At 37.9% G+C, this 19,437-nt stretch overlaps 2 protein-coding genes across 2 annotated transcripts; both read left to right on the top strand.

The window, feature by feature from the left end:
- Nucleotides 1–345: 345 nt before the first annotated feature.
- Nucleotides 346–3,032, top strand: LOC113174935 (cytochrome b-245 light chain). The gene is made up of 6 exons (XM_026379150.1): nt 346–485; nt 815–884; nt 1,437–1,511; nt 1,601–1,684; nt 1,770–1,851; nt 2,248–3,032. The coding sequence occupies exons 1-6, from the start codon at nt 428–430 to the stop codon at nt 2,434–2,436; spliced, it is 558 nt and encodes a 185-aa protein (XP_026234935.1). The 5' UTR covers nt 346–427; the 3' UTR covers nt 2,437–3,032.
- A 1,312-nt stretch (nt 3,033–4,344) lies between these two features.
- On the top strand, nt 4,345–19,345 carry tcf25 (transcription factor 25 (basic helix-loop-helix)). The gene is made up of 19 exons (XM_026378419.1): nt 4,345–4,708; nt 5,584–5,730; nt 5,841–5,912; nt 6,096–6,220; nt 6,711–6,776; nt 6,871–6,953; nt 8,636–8,766; nt 9,385–9,484; nt 10,112–10,205; nt 10,360–10,452; nt 12,057–12,162; nt 12,353–12,512; nt 12,641–12,728; nt 12,967–13,125; nt 14,234–14,324; nt 14,633–14,712; nt 14,846–14,921; nt 16,717–19,146; nt 19,253–19,345. Exons 1-18 carry the CDS (start codon nt 4,475–4,477, stop codon nt 16,882–16,884), a joined length of 2,073 nt encoding a protein of 690 aa, XP_026234204.1. The 5' UTR covers nt 4,345–4,474; the 3' UTR covers nt 16,885–19,146; nt 19,253–19,345.
- Nucleotides 19,346–19,437: the final 92 nt, after the last annotated feature.

Genomic DNA, 19,437 nt, shown 5'->3' with positions numbered 1-19,437 from the left:
TTACTTCTTGTGTTCAGTGACTGAAAGGTTTTTGGAAAAGTGAAGATTTAAAAGAAAAACGGGACTGGACAGTTCAGTTTTTCTTTTTAATAAAAATTAAACGTGTATAGCATATTGAGAAGCCACATTCATGAAAGTTCACTCATGCACAAAGTGGATATCTTTAGACTTCAACCAGCGAGGTTTACATGTTATTATTCACCTGTCGCAGCTGACCTCAGGTGTGTAGCTCCTCCTTTTGCTCGCTGCACTTCTCGGAAATGACGAATGAAGCGGCGCTCGCCCATCGTAAGCCCCGCCCCCCGGCGTTAATATTTACACACCTCTCTTCTCGAAAATATAGTTTCTTCCTTGTAGAGGTGTTCGAGGTTGTACAGCTGTGTGCTCCAGTCGCCCTGTCTGCAGAGAGGTTGTTTAGCTGATCGCAATGGGGCAAATAGAGTGGGCGATGTGGGCCAATGAGCAGGCTCTGGCTTCGGGGCTCAGTAAGTATAAAAATCCTTCTAAAGATTAAAACTAGATGATGTTAACTGAAATTAATATCCAGCATAAACAGATTAATTCAAAAAGAATATTTTATAGGAAATTATGTCATAAACTTTATTTTCCAGAGGGTTTATAGAGTAAATGTTAGTCATTACAGCATCATAATTCACTTCAGTCCTTTTAATTGTTTTTTAATTGAATTAATTCAGTTTTGCTTCTAATAAGAAATTTAACTCATTTTAAAGTCCTTTCAAATTTAGCATGAGTCTGTCTCTGTGTGAAGACATAAAACGTACACTCATTTTATCTTCCTGTTTCCTCCTTTCAGTTCTCCTCACTGGAGGTGTTGTGGGGGTTGCTGGACAGTTCAGGGGCTGGCCATTTGCCGCTTACTCAGTGTATCCTTTGCATTTTCATAAACTAAAACTATAAAGGTTAATCTGACTTTTTTGTTAGCTTTTTGTGAAAATGTTCAGCATCCATTTTGTTGAATTCTTCAACATATGAATATGTCTTATTATGTATGCAAGATTCCTCTACCAAAACTATCCCCAGTAAAATTACCACTCTGTGTTTAGCTTTAATGTCATACCCTTTATGTACAAAAGCAGTATGTGTAAATTCATCAGCATGAAAGTAGTATGTGATAAGTTATCAACAGTGACACCTGGCCTTATATCATATCATAACATGGCTTGACGGCTTGTTCCTGTCTCCATTTACATACGAGAAACATGTTATTTTAAAGTGGTGACAGCATGGCACTTGTAGTTTTTACAGCTGGCATTCTTACCATTCTGTGCATATATTCTCCTTTATGCCAGAAACAAAGAGTTCATTCATCCATTATTTTCCTGCTGAACTTGTTCAGCATCACATAATGCCTCATCAGAGGTATTGTGTGATTTAGTAAACCCTGTGACTGGAAAAAGCCTTGACAGATAAACTAGTGCAGCTGGAGTGTTTGTATGTCTACTTGAGTATCCCAGGAGCAGGAGGGCCAAGGGCACAAGTGTGGCGAGAACGTAAGTGATGTTGGATAAATTAATGTTTTTACAACATATGGCTCTGATGATTGCCTTATTGTCTGTCCCTGTCTCTTGTTTTTCCTTAGGGGCCAGTACTGCTTCACTGTGTGTGTAAAAGCCTTTGGGCCATTGACAAGGAACTACTATGTCAGAGCATTTTTACACGCTGCGTGAGTTTGCTATAATTTCCCTTTTTAAACTGCACTCCTCTCATTCGCAGTCTTTAATCCTTTATTTCATTCCCATCTTTTTTAGAATTTGTGTACCTGGTGGTTTTATGCTTGCTACTGTCCTTGGATGTGTTTGCCTTGGTATTGCCAGCCTCATCTACCTCGCAGTAAGTTTGGCATATTAAACTTGTGTCTAGCAGCTTAAATGTTGTTAACCTTGATGCAGTTGTCAACTGAAGCAGGAAGCAATCAGTTAATGGAACAAGGAGACGGTAACAAGGAAGAGACTGTTTCATTACTGGTACTTCAGTTATGTCATAACCCTGTAATTTGGAAATCTGACCTGTCAGGGGTGTGACTAAATCTTTTCAACCCGGCAATGAAAGTAATAAAGCTTTCCAGGCATTATTGTTTATCTAAATATAGCAGTGCAATTAACTGTAACTACAGAGTAAGAGTCATCATGCCATTATTGCTATTATTTTAGCAATCAAGCTCAGCTTGATTTTACTTTAGCCAACTATTTCTTGCCCACTATCCGTGCCATCTCCTTGCTGTTCTAGGCAGCTATACGAGGCGAGCACTGGGAACCCATTCTTCCAAAGAAGGAGACCCGAAAGCCAGTTCCAGAAAGCATCAAGAATCCTCCACAGAACCCACCTCCAAGACCTCCTCCAGAGATGCGCAGGAAACGTGTGGATGACGTGGAGGGAGCAGCTTATGACAACCCTGTTCCTGTTACTGACGAGTAACCAGTTCCAGTGCCCCATCTCATGTATGTCTTCTCCTGCCTGCCTGAGACGTTCTGTACATCTAGGCCCATCACAAACAGTCAAAGTGGGATGAATACCAGATTCTCCGATTGCAGACAAATTAATATTATTCTGAAACTTAATGAAGCTGGTGCCTGGATGTGTTGGGTCCACGCCGTCATACCTCAACCTGCAAAGAAACATCTTGAACAGAGAGAAAACAAGAGAAGATGAATAACGTGATTTTCATATTTTACTTTTGAACAAAACAAGTATGCCACAAGAGATCAATCAAATACTATACTACAAGGTGGCAACCAAATGTAAATGTTGTCAAGTCAAAAAACTGTATGACAGTATTTTCACTGCTGTGATAAATATGCAAACCTGTCCTGCTCCAACCATCACTTTTAAGTTGTTTTGCATCCACTGTATTTTATTTTCATGCTAGCTCTTACAATATATTTTAGTACATACTATATTTACACTTTGTGTAATTGAATTCAAATACAATACTTTCATACTTTAAGACTACATGGTACTGCACTGTTTTTTTTCTGAGTGCCTTGTAAATAAACCATTTGTGGTGAATCCTTGCCTGTCTTAGGTCATTACACATGTCTCTACATGTTTCCTTTTGAAACCTATTTTAAGTAATGACATTTGCAACTTCCTCCTTTCGCAAATACACTGGATTTCAATACAGCAGGATTTCCCTTTCTTGTGAGAGTGTTTCTTTTCTTTGTTTCCATCCATTGTTGGCTTATGATGGAAAAATGTAAAGTTAACACATCTGACTTAACTACTAGTTGTCAGACAGGTTTTCTGCACATTAGTGTCATTTTTTTCTTTTTGGTGGTCACAGTTGACCTGTTAAGCAGCTGGAGTCTGTGTGGAAACTAGAGGTACAATAGTACTTCCTCATTTTAGTTTGAGTTGCTGTAACACACAGTTTGAGCACACACCAATGGATATGCATTATTATTATTGCAGGTAAATGTCTGGACATTTTCTTATTAGTTAATTTCCTGTAGTGTCTCATGCACAGTCATGTTACCTCTAATCAATAAAATATGATGCCATTTAAATTGCTTGTATTTTCCATTTTGTAATGTTGAGCTCTTTTAAGAAGGTGCCTGTTCCTGCAGTTTCATGTTAATGCTGCCACCTCCTGTTGTGTTCAATAACTACAAACAGTGAAGAAATGGGCAACACCAAGCACATAATGGTCTCATTTTTTTGTAAATGATTTGTGTTCATACAGCACAATTCCCAGATTGAATCAGTTTCTAAATACTTGTTAAGTGATATTTATTAACAACCTACAACATCTGTCTCTCACTGAATCGGAGAGAAAGGGTTAAACTAATGGAGGCTAGCACACTGTTAGTTTAACTGCTGTTAGTAATCAGTCATTTCAATTTACAAAGCCCAACTTCAAAAAAGTTCTTTATATCATTAGAGGTTATTTTCACTTGGTATCTTCCTTTTAAAAAAAAAAAAAAATGCTATCTGGAAGGAGGCTCTGAGTTTTGTGTTTTTTATATTTTTACTATTTACTATTTATTTGTTGTTTAAGCCTTTCTATCAACATTTGTGGTAATGATAATAATAAAATACTAATCCCCTAACCTCATTACAGTTATGTCCTTGCACTCTGATACATTAGCTGGTTAATGTTGGATTTCATTTGAATTCTCTGATTTTGCATACTGTGTTATTTTATTATTTAATATTGGACCCTGAAGATGATATTTGGACACAAGTGCATTTACAGTGATGTGATGAGTTTGCACTATTCCTGTAAACAAATGAAATATGCATGAGCTCACAAATTATGTGTGTTCACGCGTCCTGTAGAGGGCAGTCATGTGCTCTGGACAGGTGGGACATTCAGAAGAAGAAGAAGAATCAGAAGAAGAAGAAGAAGAAGAAGAAGCCAACAGCTCTGACTCTAGTGTATGAGCTGTCTGTCATCTAACTAAAACAAGTTTTAATCGCGATTAATGACGTGTATGTGAACCGTCAACAGTGGACAATGTCTACCCGAGCTCTGCGAAGGCTCAGAGGGAAACAGCGGGGTCAGGAGGCCTTGGACCTCGGGGATCTAGCTGTAGGTGACAGCCCGGAGGAGCAGGCTGAGGCTGAGGCTGAGGCTGAGGAGGACCAGCCGGACACGGCTAATGTTTCTCCCCCGTCGAACAGGAAGGGCAGCAGCAGAAAGGCAAAGAAAAACAAGGCTCAGAAGAACTTCAGCAACATCTACGAGCTGGTAAGTTGATGATACAGTTCTCCAGTTACATGTTAGCTACTTTTACGTAACGTTAGTGTCCTGGTAAATGTGTACACCGAGCTTTCTGTTGCTAACATATGCTAGCCGTGTAGCGTTAGCTCAGTTCTTAGCTTCACAATTTAAGTTACCACAGCTGTTAGCTCTGATGGGGCCCGCTGAAGTATGGCTAGGTTACGATTTGCACAAAATAAGCGTAGAACTTCAGAAAATCACTGCAAAGTAGAAAACAGCAACAAATTAAAGAAACACTAACAAAAAGTGTATAACCGGCACACTGTGTTTAGCAGAAACATTATACGTCAGACATTAAAAACATTATATTAACATAGACAAACCAGTGTAAGAGGACTTAGATTACTAAGATTCTCTATGTAGTGGACATGTGCAAAGAAGCACAATGTTGATTAATATGATTGCAAATAAATATGTATTACAGTAAAAGTAGAAGTTGTGTGCGTGTGTACACTAAAGGTAAATTAATTTATCCATTAACTTTAAAAGTAATTTTGCATATATGTGGCTGTGAGTGTTCAAAACAAATAAAGTCTAATTGATACTAAGTTTGATTGAGATTAGCCTATGTCCTGTTTAAGGCATATCTGAATTGAAAGTATGTTAAAACACTTGTTTAATTATAAAACTTCAATTAGACATTGGACTTTCATGTTGAGTCATACAATGGCGCTGTTTTGTTTCATAAAGCAAAGGATCACTGTAAATCAGGACAATCATTTTTTAGTTGTACTGGTTAATATTAATATATATGATATAGTTTGTGTTATTCATTACACCAGTAAGCTGTTTACATTAAAAAGTAACAAAATAAGATACATTTTTGGCCCCTATTTTACTAGATATGCGATGCAGACAACGAGACAGAAAAAAACTCACCTGATGAAGATGCAGAGAAACCAGGTGGAAATAAAACAAATGGCACAGAAAAAAACGACAACAGAGAGACTGGGAAACCAGATCAAAAGGAAAAGGAAGCATCCTCAAAGGTAAAGATAAAGTGAAAAGGATCTTTCTCGGTTGTTATGACGTAAATATTGTGCTGAAGTAAATGTACATCATTCTATATATTAAATTGTAAATCTCTTTTCTTAAACAGTCTTTACCCACAGACAGAGTTAAAAAGAAAAAGAAAAAGAAGAAGACCAAAGTGACATCAGAGAGTGGACAGGTACATTTTTTAAGATGGGAATCTACATCGTTGTGACAGGACAGCTGTAAAACATAAAGACACGCAACATATAGATATCTTTATATAACTGTAGCTATTTGTGTCAGTTGGATAACAGCTACTTATTATCTCACCAAGATCACTCATACTGTTTTTTAATGACTTTTCACTCTCTGGTTTAAGGAGGCCATACCAGATGATAACATAGATTTATTGCTGGAGAATCTGGAGCAGCCCAATGGTCTGAGTTTGCAAAATGTGGATTGCGGAGGATCTGACAGAAGATCAGTACTACATGTGGAGCATAGGTGAGGACACTAATCTCTGTGTAGTCAAAATAAACAGGTTCAGATCTGATTTTTGCAGCCCTAAGTAACTGTACTCAGTTATTGTAACATACAGTACATACTGTATGTGTCATTACTAATTGTAACCATGTGGTGGCACTTGGTTCACAGAAGTTAAGAAATTCTTTTGGAGATCATTGCCACAGACCAAATGATGATGTCAGAGCAGGTCATGTCAATTAACTGTCAAAGGCAAATCACCTTTGTTGGTAGCAAGGCACGTGATGTTAGGCAGGCTTCTGTTTTAGACAATGCAACAGTATAGTAAGAATCTTTTTACCCCCTGGTAAAATTCACTGTCCACTTAAATGGGAAAACTGTCTTTAGCTACTATGTCACTTTAAAAAAACTGGGAAAAAAGTGTTATTATTGTTATGTTTCCCTTGAAGTGTACTTTCTCAATTGGCCCACATTGTTTCATATTGTGTCATTTTCTGCTTTAATTTATTAGGAATCTCAACGCAGAGACAGAGCTTAAGAGATATTTTGGCGCTCGAGCTGTTCTCGGGGATCAGAGGTAAAGGGAAAATGTCCGAGACTATTTGGAATTAAATGTCCCTCCATATGTTTATAGTATAATTTTGTGGTTACTGTTTTTCTTTTCTTGACAGACCTCGACAGAGAAACAGACAGTTTCACCGTACCACCTGGATGACCAGTCCCAAGGACAGCTGGCCTCGCTTCAGCCGCCCAGGTAGGCTTTTCCTTACAGTAATTTATAGATATATATGGGGTGTGGTTAATCATAACATACAACCAATAAATCATAATAATACACAACTGGTTGGCTTATATCACCAAATAACTGAGCAAGTTTCTCTGCTGCCTTCATACAACTACCAGTTGCAAGAAAAAGTATGTGAACCCTTTGAGATTACGTGGAGTTTTGCATGAGTTGGTCATAAAATGTGCTCTGATCTTCATCTTAGAAAAACACAGTCTGCTGAAAATAATAGTACACAAATATTATATGTTTTCATGTTTTTATTGAACAATAATATGTAAAAAAAAAGTAGCTAAACTACTAATGATAAACTAATGACTTTTCCAAGAGCTAATTGGAGCCAACCTTGAGTCCAATCAGTGTGATGATATTGGATGTGTTGCTGAAAGCTGTCCTGCCCTTTAAAAACACACACCGGTTTTGGGTTTACTGGTTTCAAGAAGCACTACCTGATGTGAACCATGCCTCGCAGAAAAGAACTCTCAGAAGACCTGGAAAGGGTTACAAAAGTATCTCCAAAAGCCTTGATGTTCATGTGTCCACGATAAGACACACTGTCTACAAATGGAGAAAGTTCAGCACTGTTGCTACTCTCCCAAGAGCACAGCACAGAATGCTTACCGAGGTAAAGAAGGATCAGAGTGTCAGCTAAAGACTTACAGAAATCTTTTGCACATGCTAACATTTTTGTTGACACATCTACAATAAGGAAAACATTAAAGAAGAAGGGAGTACATGGGAGGACACCACGGAGGAAGCCATTGCTGTCCAAAAAAAATATTGCAGCACATTTGAAATTTGCAAAAGAGCACCTGGAAGAAGATCAGAGCACATTTTATGACCAATTCATGCAAAACTCCACGTAATCCCAAAGGGCTCACATACTTTTTCTTGCAACTGCACGTCATAGCAGTGCTGTGAGTATCCCCAATTCTGCAGTTCTGTCTCATCTCTTTAACACTTTGCTTTAACAAAGCCGAATGTAACAGGAAACAATAATGTGCTAAACACAATGTATGAGAACTCTGGTTGAGTTCAAATCATGTCATAAACAGCGTTTCTCCTCCAGTGGATCAACCACAGAATTTGGTCCCACAATAAAACATCACCAAATTTTCACATCCCTTACCCACTAACACCTGACACAGGCTGTGGGGAGAACTCGCCTCGATTCTGACACCTCTCGATACCTCTCGAGGTGGCTCAAAGGACCCCCCACGCCGGCTTGGTACCTTTTATATAGCACAGGGAAGGGGCGTGTTGGTGCTGTAAAGCCGCCTTGAATAGGCAGTTTATAGGGGGCTTATGTGAGCAACTCAGCTAGAGGGTGGGCTTCACAAACTCTTGTCAAGGGCTGATATCTCAAAAACGATTGTCTAGTATTTCCAATTTTCTATTTTATCTTTTTTACAAAGCTCTCCTTTGATTCATTCTGTTCTTTAGTCCCCCAGGACTAAAAACAAACTGCAAACAAATACTCCCTTTTTTGTTAAAATAATGTTTGTTTAGCAATAAAATAATTATTTGATACTGTAGGTAAGATAAGGTAAATTAAATGCTTGTTAAATGTATCTTCAGCATAAATCCACCTGTCGTCTTTCATTTTGTGTTTTTCTTTCTTTTCTTTTTAACTTTGCTTGATATTTCTCCAGGAATCTCAATGACCTTACTACAGACGAAGGATGGTGTTCATTACTTCACCTTTGAGCACAACCGGGACTATCAACAAATACAGTTCAAGTTCCTGGATGCTGTTGAGTCCATGGATCCCAACAACATTGTGGTAAAAAAGCTTGTCCTCTGCTATTCTAGTGTCACTTAGTTCGTTTGGAGTAATGATTCTAATCAGATCTCTTTAATATGGAAGTTGCCATGAACATGTAAAACAATCAGTAATCCAGAGAAGCAGAGAGGGATAAATGACACAGAGTCCTTTCAGTATGTGAGAGGGCATGAAACCATTCTGCTAACTGGAGATAAAATATATTTTTTCTTTAGTAAAAATTCTTTCAACACTGTGACTTAATCCAACCTTGAAAAGTTCTGAAAGTAATGAAATTATTATTTTCACAAAACAGCCAAAAGAGAGCATATAGTAAAATGTTTAGACTTGATGGTAGTCACATCAACATGTGACTATACGGTGACTTTATTAAATCAACCTGGAGAGTCTTGTATTTCCACATGCAGTGATGGATTTGAATACATTATGGGTTACCTGTGTGTGCATGTGACATATCTAAACTAGCACAGATGGTCTAAGTACATGATTACTGTGAACAAATTCTTGTATAAGAGTTAGACCTACGTCTGTAGGTCAAGTCTCCGACTTGTTTTTTATGCATTTTCCATATTCCGTCTTCATTCATTTGACTTTTCTCTTTTCTTTTTTTTTTTATAGGCCTTGCTACAGCTTAACCCCTACCACATTGATTCTTTGCTGCAGCTCTCTGATGTCTGTCGAATACAAGAGGATCAGGAGATGGCCCAGGACCTCATTGGTGAAGATCACATGTTTTTTTTTTAACCATTTCCATGTATAAACTCAGTATTGGAAAAATCAGGTCTGGACAAGCATTCAGGGGCACATGTCTAGAGTGTGTGGGCGTCATGGCATGACACAGCAGAGATCACATGAGTCTCCCACCATGTCGAAAAAGCTCATTTTAAAAATGAGACTTTACCAGAAGATCTGTAGGAGACTATGAACTAAACTCAAAGAAGGTTTTATGGTCTGAAGAGAGCCAAATTGGATTTTTGGCCATCAGACTAGACACTGTTTGGCATAAACCAAACATCTAATATCTACCAAAGCTAATTCAAAGATGCATCTACTAAATGCTCACTTGAAGAGTGGATTAATAATTTAGCAATATGTGTTTTCTAACGTGGCTAAATTGATGCCACCAGTGTACCATGAAACAGAGCAGTATGACTTGGGTATGAATAGTTGTGTTTACAATTGCCACAACTACAACTGTATTACCACTGCTTTCCATAAATTATACTATATACTGTACACAGTACTGTGTACTCTTTCCTCAGCTGATGAGTTATAATTTTTGATGTTGTGGATATAAATGAAAATTATTAATTTAAACTATTAATAATTCCTTTTTGTTTTCCAGAGAGGGCCTTGTACAGCTTCGAGTGTGCTTTTCACCCTTTATTCAGTCTGACTTCAGGTACCAGCAGGCTTGATTATCTAAGGCCAGAAAACAGGTTTGTTTTTCTTTTTCTCTGTTTCTTTTGGCTTTTAAAAGACGCCTCTCTTTTGTGAGGCACCAGTTGGATTTCAGATTATTGTTTTGCAACTACAGTTTTCTTTTAAAGACTTTGCAGTTTAGAGATTCAATAAGCTAATCTTTGTTTTCAGGGCATTTTATCTCACCCTTTACAAGCACATGATGTTCCTGGAGAAGAGAGGATGCCCACGGACGGCGTTGGAGTACTGCAAACTGATATTGAGGTACAAAGAGAAAAGCTTGCACCCTGGGAAAAATATGCTGTAGAGAAACAGTAAATTTTACATTATAACAAATCTTCACCACAATCATAGCTTTCACCTCAGTTAGAGGCATTACAGTGCATAGTCTTGTTCTGTTCATTACTAACCTGTGAACTTTGTTCTTTCGTTTTCTACAAAAAGATTTCCTCTCTGTTATGTCTTTAGTTTCTTTATTTAACATCACATTGAGACGTATTACATATGATCACATGGCTTGCTCGCTAAACAAAAACAACTCTTATTTCCCTGAATAAAGTAACCACAGAGAACAGTCATCAGACTTGGAAGATATTCTTCTAACGGCGTTAACCCAACTATTAGATTTGAATTCTGCCGATGGTAATGACGTTCCGGCACAGCGAGAGGGACATAACATATAACATCTTGTCTGTTGTAGGACATGATTATATCACCTTTTATTCTGTGTAGAGTGTGGTGAGTGTGACCGCCGATAGTGATCAAAGTTGTTGCTTGAAATTATTTATAAAATGAAAAACAACTGAACAAGTGTTTCAGGCAGGGTCTTTTGAGTTTCTAATGTGTGCTGTTTTGTTGAGCGTGCTTTTGAAGACATGCAAATGCATTATTCTGTATAAAAGTGACATTATGAAATGCAGGCTAATGTAAATGAATACATTTGGCCAAGAAATTAAAATCCAGAAACGGTTAGTGTAGGTGTTTAAACCTACCTGCCACCCCCTCCTTGTCATTCTCTTTAAGATACCACTTACATAAGGCTTTACACACACTAAGAAGGCTGTTTTCTCACACACTACTGCCATCATTCTTCTGCCATCCCTTGAGGTTTACACCATATAATAGTTGATCCTTATCTATGTTTTTCATCAAATTCCGACTTCCTGACTTCATGGCAGCTATGTTCTTTTGTAAAGCAGCAGTGTGGGAATAAAAGCTGATGACTGTCCCTCTCCAACCAGTAGTGAATAAATCACAGTTTGATTAAAATGCCAACGTGATGGAGAACAGAAACTTCACAGTTTAAAGAGATGTCTTACATAGTCTTTGATGTGATTAACACTCTAAATATGCTGTTTTAATGAATGAGAACAATAATAATACATTTTTTATGTATTTTTCTTTCCAAATTACAAATTACATTTGGTTATTGTCACACATGCTCTGATACCATTGATTACATTGTGCTGGGATTTGAAGGAAACTAGAACTGTCAGTAGCTGTTTGTGCACATCACATTGGAAACAACACGACTCTATAGTTCTCCAGCTCATCTGTAGCTCAAGCTTCAAATTTTACAGTGGAAGCAAAATAGCAGATCAGTGAGTGTTAGATGCTATGTTTTTTTAGGTTTCTGATGTGCAGCTTATTTCACACAAAAAGTGGAAACGTTTGAACTAAAGGTGAATCTCAACCATAAAAAGACAGAGCAGTGTTTCTAAGACTTTAAGTATTTGTTTTTTATGTTCCAGGGGATGAGACATTAATTGTACTTGCATTTAGTTATGTGGTCCTGCTCTTTGGTCAGGTGCCTATACTAATCATTTGCTTGTGTTTTGTCTGTTTTGTTTGTTTGTTTTTTATATTAGCTTGGACCCAGACTCTGACCCACTTTGCATGCTCCTGCTCATTGATTTCTTGACGCTGCGTTCCAGAGAGTACCAGTCTCTCCTCCAGTTATATCAGGACTGGGAGGTAAAGTGTGCCATGTGCACATGTATTTACATCTGATCTTTAAGCTGAAGTCAACCTTTCAGTCTGATACAGAAATGTTTTATATGTGTTATCCCAAAGGGGCTGCACAGCGGCAACAGCACTTTTGGAATATCAATCAGTTGGATGACAGAAAATCTTCACAGACCTTTGTTGTGTGTGTGTTTTTCAGGAACACAGAAATCTGTCCCAGCTGCCAAACTTTTCATTCTCCACTGCACTTTGCTATTTCCACCTCAGTCAGCAGGAAGATATGGATCCTGAGGAAAGTGAAAAACTAAGACGTAAAGCTGATCAGCTGCTGCAGGACGCACTCATCATGTTTCCTGGAGGTCAGATAGGCAAAGGCACCACTACTAGGAAATTACTATTTAGAAATGATTACTCTTCACTCGCTTATTTATATTGAATATGGCCTGACTTAATTGAACCTGTGTTGCTCTACACCTGTCTCCTGCAGTATTAATGCCTTTATTGGACCTGTGCACTGTGCAGCCAGATTCCACAGTCTCCTCACATGCCTTCTTTGGCCCGAAGAGTCAGATAGGGTAATGTTTGCTGCCTTTGTTTTATGCATAATCCAGCATTTATTGCCATGAAATTGAACTTGTATTATATTACTATTTCATGCTGTTATTTATCATTCAGTATTGTATAACCATTAACTGTGACAAGTACATTGTTTTTATCCTCATTTTGTGTCTCTTTTCTGTTACTAACCATTAAATATTTCTGTTTCTTTTCTGTTACTAGCCATTACATATTTCTGTTGTTCTCTGTCTCTAGGCAGCTCCCAGCCCTGGCTGAACTGATAACTCTGTATGTGGGGAGGACTTACAACCTGTGGAGGGAAGCAGCAGTAATGCTTTGGTTGGAAGACTCTGTGAAAGAGGTGCTTCGCCGCGTTGATGCCAAAGACCCTATAGTTGAGGACTGCCAGAACAAGTAAGATCCCAGTGATTAGCTTCACTTGTCATATTTATGCCAAACTTTGTTTTCTTAGTAATAGAGACATTTATTAATGACAGTTAAGCAAACTAAACAAGCAACACGCAAACAAATACACACAACATTAAAAATACTTTCGGTTGGAAGTGAATAACGTAATTTTTTATTATTACAATGGAACCTGTCAAAAGGAGGATAAGTTAGTAGTGTGTTGTACAAGTGTGGATCTGAGTGACTTTGACAAGGGTCATGTTGCGATGTTGCTAGATAACTGTGTCATGGCATCTCTAAAGCAGCAGGTATTGCGGGGTGTTCCCAAGGGGCAGTAGTTAGTACCTACCAAAAGTCTGATACCACAGAAGAGCTATGGTAACATAAATGCATCACAATTTTCTGCTTACTGGGCACCTGGCCAAAGACATTTACATTTATATCTAGTTATTTAGCAGACGCTTTTATCCAAAGCGACTTACAAGTGAGGTACAAAGCAAATGTATAACAAGACAAACTTTAAAGTAAAGTGCTCTAGAAAGAACTGTTTCAGTTTCATGGTGTAAAAGTGCAAGCTTTTTATTTTGTGAAGAGAAAAATTTAAGTGCAGAGATCTGTTTTCAGCAAGTTTTTGAAAGTTGAGAGTGAGGCAGCAGAGTGTACAGACAGGTCGTTAAACCACAGAGCTAAAAGGTTTGTCTGGGATCTTTGAGGTGAAGTGAGAGCACCACAAGGCGTTGTTTGGTTGCAGAGCGCAGTGGATACGAGGGATTGGTAAGCCGGGGCTGTTGAGTTGACCACTTTGTAGGCAACGGTCAGGGCTTTGAACCTGATGTGGGCAGCTACAGGAAGTCAGTGCAGAGATCTGAAAAGTGTGAAACGTGTCCTTTTTGGCTGATCAAAAATTAGACGTGCTGCAGCTTTTCAACCTACATAATTTGAGACAGGCGGTTAATGTTGTAACTGTGTAGAGCAATTACTATTTGGGAACTTTAGGGACTTGTGTTATGATAGGAATTTCTCTCTCAATGAGAAGTACTGATGTACTGATGTCTTTAACATTAGTTTACTTCAACATTATTTTCAAGTCTTCACCTTCATCACTCTGTTCTAGGAGAAAACAACGGTATCAGAGTGCACCAAGAAACATCCACCGCCACGTCCTCCTCTCTGAGATCAAGGGAGCCACCTCAAGTCTGCCTCTGGTAAGAAACAACTATTAGCCACACTAAAAATATGACATTATGCACCATGTCCACTCAAAATCTGTCATGGCCTTTTACAAGATTTTAAAGATTTACTCTGAGTCTTAAAGTGGCTGAATATACATTTTCTTATGTAATTTTTGTCTAAATGCCCTTATAAGCCACGGGACTATAATAACCTCTAAAGGTCTGATGTACTAAGGCTGGTAAAACTTGACTTGATCTGGAGTAGTACATTACTAACAGAATCCTGCCTGAGCAATGACGTGAACACTGAAGTCATGTGTCTCTTTGTTGGATATCCCCAGGAGGTGACAACTCAACCTGTAATGAGCTTTGACCCTCTGCCTCCACTGGACTCAGTCATATCATATACGCGACCACAGAGGTAATGGAGGATCCCATCAGATATTTTTGTACAGTCAAGAAAGATTCACCTGCTGTTTTTTTTGTTTGTTTTTTTACAGCATCAGTTTGCTTTATCCCTTTAATAAGATGTTTATCTGTGTGTCTGCACATAGGCAGCGTGTTGGAGCATCCAATGAGAGTACACTGTCACTGTTTTTCCGCTCTTTGCTGCCAAACTTCAACCTTCAGGTGAGCTACATGGATCAGGAAAGCTAGGCCTGGGTCCATGGATAAAAGAATATATTTTACTTGTTTCAGATAGCCAACTCAAATATGTCCCTAAAATTATGTTATTTATACTATGCTGTGCATCTTAGTTCTAATTAGTGAATGTCAGCAAGTTCTTCCTCAACCTAGAGAACAAATTGTAATAATATCAGCTCAAGACAAATCCTGGTAGTGCTGCATAGATATTTAATAATGGAAAAAATGTCCTAGAACACTAATAGGAAACCCATCGCGTGCATGTGGGGGCATCATGTGATTAATGTCTGTAGGCCCTACATTCAAATAAAACTGAGTTCACAGAGTCTATCATTAATTCACTATGAATTGACTGACTCCAAAGCAGTGAACTGATGCAATAAAAATGATCTTCTCAATGTTGTGCATTCCTACGAGTTGTCCTGGAAGTTACTGTAAAAATAAATAATTGGAAGCACACTATTTAAATTTAGCTTTAACGGTTACTAAAATAATCTACAGACACACCCATTTAGTAGCAGGAACCTTCAGGGCTGCTACATCTGAACTGGTTAAATATCTGGGAAGCATCTTACCACACATCCTTGACTGATGGAATATTTCCTCTAAATACCCATGTTTACCCTAAGGCAATGAGAAATGAAAATTATCAAAGAAAGCATATGACAATGTTACAGTTATTTTCGTTCACCATTTCCCAGTTTGTCACTGAAAGACAAAACAATAACAACATTCATGAAGCACAAAGTCATTTGTGTCCTTGCCTTTGCTGTGCCTTTAATCTTTATTTTTAGGGACAGAAATTGCTGCAATGTGCAACCAGTCCCGCAGCCGATGTTGTATTTTAAAACATTTTTTAAAAAGAAAACTGAGGCAAAACACAGTCATCACCTGTGGAGTGTCTTAACTAATGGATTCATGTCGGGTACTGTTACGGGAAGTATTCGTCCATATTGTTCTCGGCAACAAATGAATGATTGCTACTTCCACTCAGTTACTCTGCTTTGGGCTTACAGGTTGTCTTTTGCTGGACTTTGAACATTTGAACCCCATTTGGATGTAGCACAGGGCACTGAGATGTAACTTTATCATTTCCAAGTGTAAAGGAGCCTGATGTGTTATCAGACTGACTTAAATTGCACATAACTTTTGTGGTACGTTTTACCGTATGCAGAACGAGATGACTCGCACAGTGTTAACTCACTTGTGCCCTTTTTTGCAAAAATTACAACATTTAAACTCTGAGTTTCGTAAGTTAAGGCTTGACAACATTGCAGTAGTTTTACTGTATATTGCTTGCTGGTATTTGATTAGGATATTGTTATAAATAGATTAGCCCAAGGCATGTTCTTAACAGGACAGCTCCACCCCCCCTGATCATGTTAAGCATTTATGGAGAGGAAGAGATTCAATATGGATAAAAGAAATATAGTTAAGATGAACAAGGAAGGCATGCTGCAAAACTCTGTTGACTGTTAAAAAAGTCTAAAAGCGACATAACTACCTCAGTAGTTTTCTTCAGCACACATAAATTCAATATTCAGTGCGTCATATTTACAAAATCATCACGGTGAAGTATGTTACTAATTACAACTATTAAATGGGAGTGTTGTGTTAATAACTTACTACATACACTTAAATTATAAAATATATAAAAATGTTCAAATAAGGTATATAAGATATAACAAGGATGCGACCGTCAAATCTTAGTCAAATGCTAACATAAAAATTATATTGATTCCTCATTTGTACATTCATTTGTGTCTCTCTTCTGGTTAAGGGAGGGCAGAGGCAGGAGGATGACATGGAAGTGGCTCGAGCTGGTCAGGAACTGAACCAGGAAGTGAATCGTCTTATGGTGGCGATGAGAGACATGCTGGCAAACATAAGGTTTCAGGAGCCACCGAGAGAGGACAATCCGTACAGAGATGAAGAGGAATGGGACTGATGAAGAGAAATCAAATAGACAAACAAAGAAAATTTCGATGATGTTAAGAATTCAGAAAGTATTTAATGACATGTATAATAATTGATAAGAGATGAACTTGGAGTACTCAGAATACTAAAGCAGGAGTAAATGGAGCACTAAAACAATATTGGGTGCTTCTCTTCTGGTTTCTGGCTTTCTAAGAATTCTTCATGTTCACAAACACAAACAGTGGACTGCTTTATGAAATAAGCGCTTTTATGTAGACTGGATGCTCATAATCCATTATCAGAATCAGAAAGAAAGTTTTTATTCCCTTAATACCCGTGGTTTCAGTTCTTCGTATGAAGTCGATAAAAATGGTATTAATTCTGTTAAATACACTTGTTACTTCACTTGATTCTGGAAAAATAATGTGGCACCAGTCAAACTGATGTGTGTTTTTGAAAAGGGGAATACTGTCCCGTCCCGATCTGGGGTTTATGCTGGTAGGAGCACATGTTCATGTCATGTGCCTATAAACCTTTTACCATGTTTACTTATAGAAGACTTTAGAATATGAAAGCTTTTGGAGATGATGCTGGAACCATAATCAACATGTACAGAATTTACTTCAGTGTAAAAAAAACAAAACAAACACAAAATGTGAAGTAAAGAAAATCCGGTAAAAGTCCATGTGAAACTCTTAATGGATGGACCCTTAGCTGACGTAGCTCATTCCATGGCCTTTATTAATTATTTGATTCAAACTGCCGCAATGCTAAGAATCTGTTCTTCTGTCACGTCCAAAAAGAAATACCTTAGTTAATGCATTCATTTCTGTCACATAATCATTTTACTGACTAGAAAACTGCACTCTGAAAATCCAGTCCCTTTTTTTTGGGCTTCCAGCCATTCGGTAACACTGCAGGATGTCTGCTGTTTCTTTGCTCTTATACTTCCTCACTCTCACTCGGTTTGACCCTCACATTTCAGTTTTAGTTGAATTGGCTGTAATTTTTCCAGCAAGATGGTTCCTCAGTTTAGCTTCAAATGATTTTAATATTTCCTCTGTTTTCATTCAGATACTTATGACGGCTGATTTACTGCCCTTAAAACCTGAGGCTATAGGCCTACTGTAACTGTACTTAATATTAATAATTTTGAACCTACATCACTTTTTTTTTTAATTTTTTTTATAGTTCTCTCTTTCCCATTTTGTCTTCAACTCTGACAAAATTACATCACATGAGAATACTAAATAGAGCCCATATTTTTATGCATCTTTTTTTATCACAGAGCTGAAGCTGAACTTTTTCATAAAAATAGATAACAGATTGAGCAAACGTAAGTGCTAATCGGTCACATAGAGGACATAAACTCAGGAGACGCTGAAACAAATCGTCCTGCACACCTACTGCAGCTGTCCATACACTAACTTTATTAATCTGCGAGCCACATGATGTGTGTGAGTGTATTTGATGATCAAATGATGTTATTGTTCTTAATTCACCTGGAGCTATGGTCGAGGTTGAGAACTTCTCATGTGATCCATCTGCAATATAGAAAGGCTTTCATAGCAGTGCCTCAGACAGAGCTACGGTAAGTGTGGGGCTCTGACATAACCCCAGTGTTACCACTGCTGCACAATTAGTCATTACCATATGAGAATGTAAAACACATCTCTAAATCAATCGAAGTGTCATCATTACTTGCTCATAAACCTCAACAGAAATTTTGGAATCCAATAAAAATGTATTTAAGCACTGATTTCATGACCTTAATATCAAAAGACAGGATTTTTTCAGCTGCATTGAGTCCAGTTTTAACTAATCACTTGAGCATCTTTCATAAAAGTATTTACTGCTCAAACTGGCTGTCATGTCTTTGGATTATGGTGAAAGACAGTTAAGCACATCTCTTTATAGTATTTATACATTGCGTAGAGGTGGTAGCTGTACACAAACCCAATACTCAAAGGTGCACATAGTTGCCTAAAAGAAGTACTCCACTACAGGTAGTGGTACTACAATGGTATTCAAGTTGAAGTATATGCTTTAAAATATAATTAACATATAAAGTACTGTAATCCTCTACTGTATTTAAAATGTATAGATCTGATAGTGACAATTATATTATGTTTTTTCTTAACTTCCAGGCCGAGGAGTCAACAACAATACTCACAGCAGGAGTGTGTGACTTCAGCAGTAACAGTGAGGGGACGTTCCTTAACAGTAATGTTGTCTTTTAGTAGAAAACACTCATATTCTCCTCCTGCTGCGGCTTTGGAAACAAACACAGCCAGTGAGTCTTGTTCCAAATGGACTACAACCTTTGAAGATGTCCCTTTGATTTGTCTGATTTAGACTTTTGAAGCGTAACGTGACCTTAATCTGATTTTATTAAACAGATCTCGGACCGTGTTGTGATTCTGGCACCGGATCTCTCTGCTACCAATATGGAACGAAATTGCGCGTTATAGAAGCCAATGCTCCTTATTTATCACTGCATATTGTAGTTAATTATTTGGAAAACCCGATTCTTTTCTTTTCCTCTGATTTGAACATCTAGTCCGTGAGCAAGGATCTGTGAGAA

Source organism: Anabas testudineus, chromosome 3 (genome assembly GCF_900324465.2).
Source record: "Anabas testudineus chromosome 3, fAnaTes1.2, whole genome shotgun sequence".
NCBI lineage: Eukaryota > Metazoa > Chordata > Actinopteri > Anabantiformes > Anabantidae > Anabas > Anabas testudineus.
The sequence above is the reverse complement of the archived record's forward strand: the minus strand, read 5'-3'. Positions and strand labels throughout refer to the sequence as shown.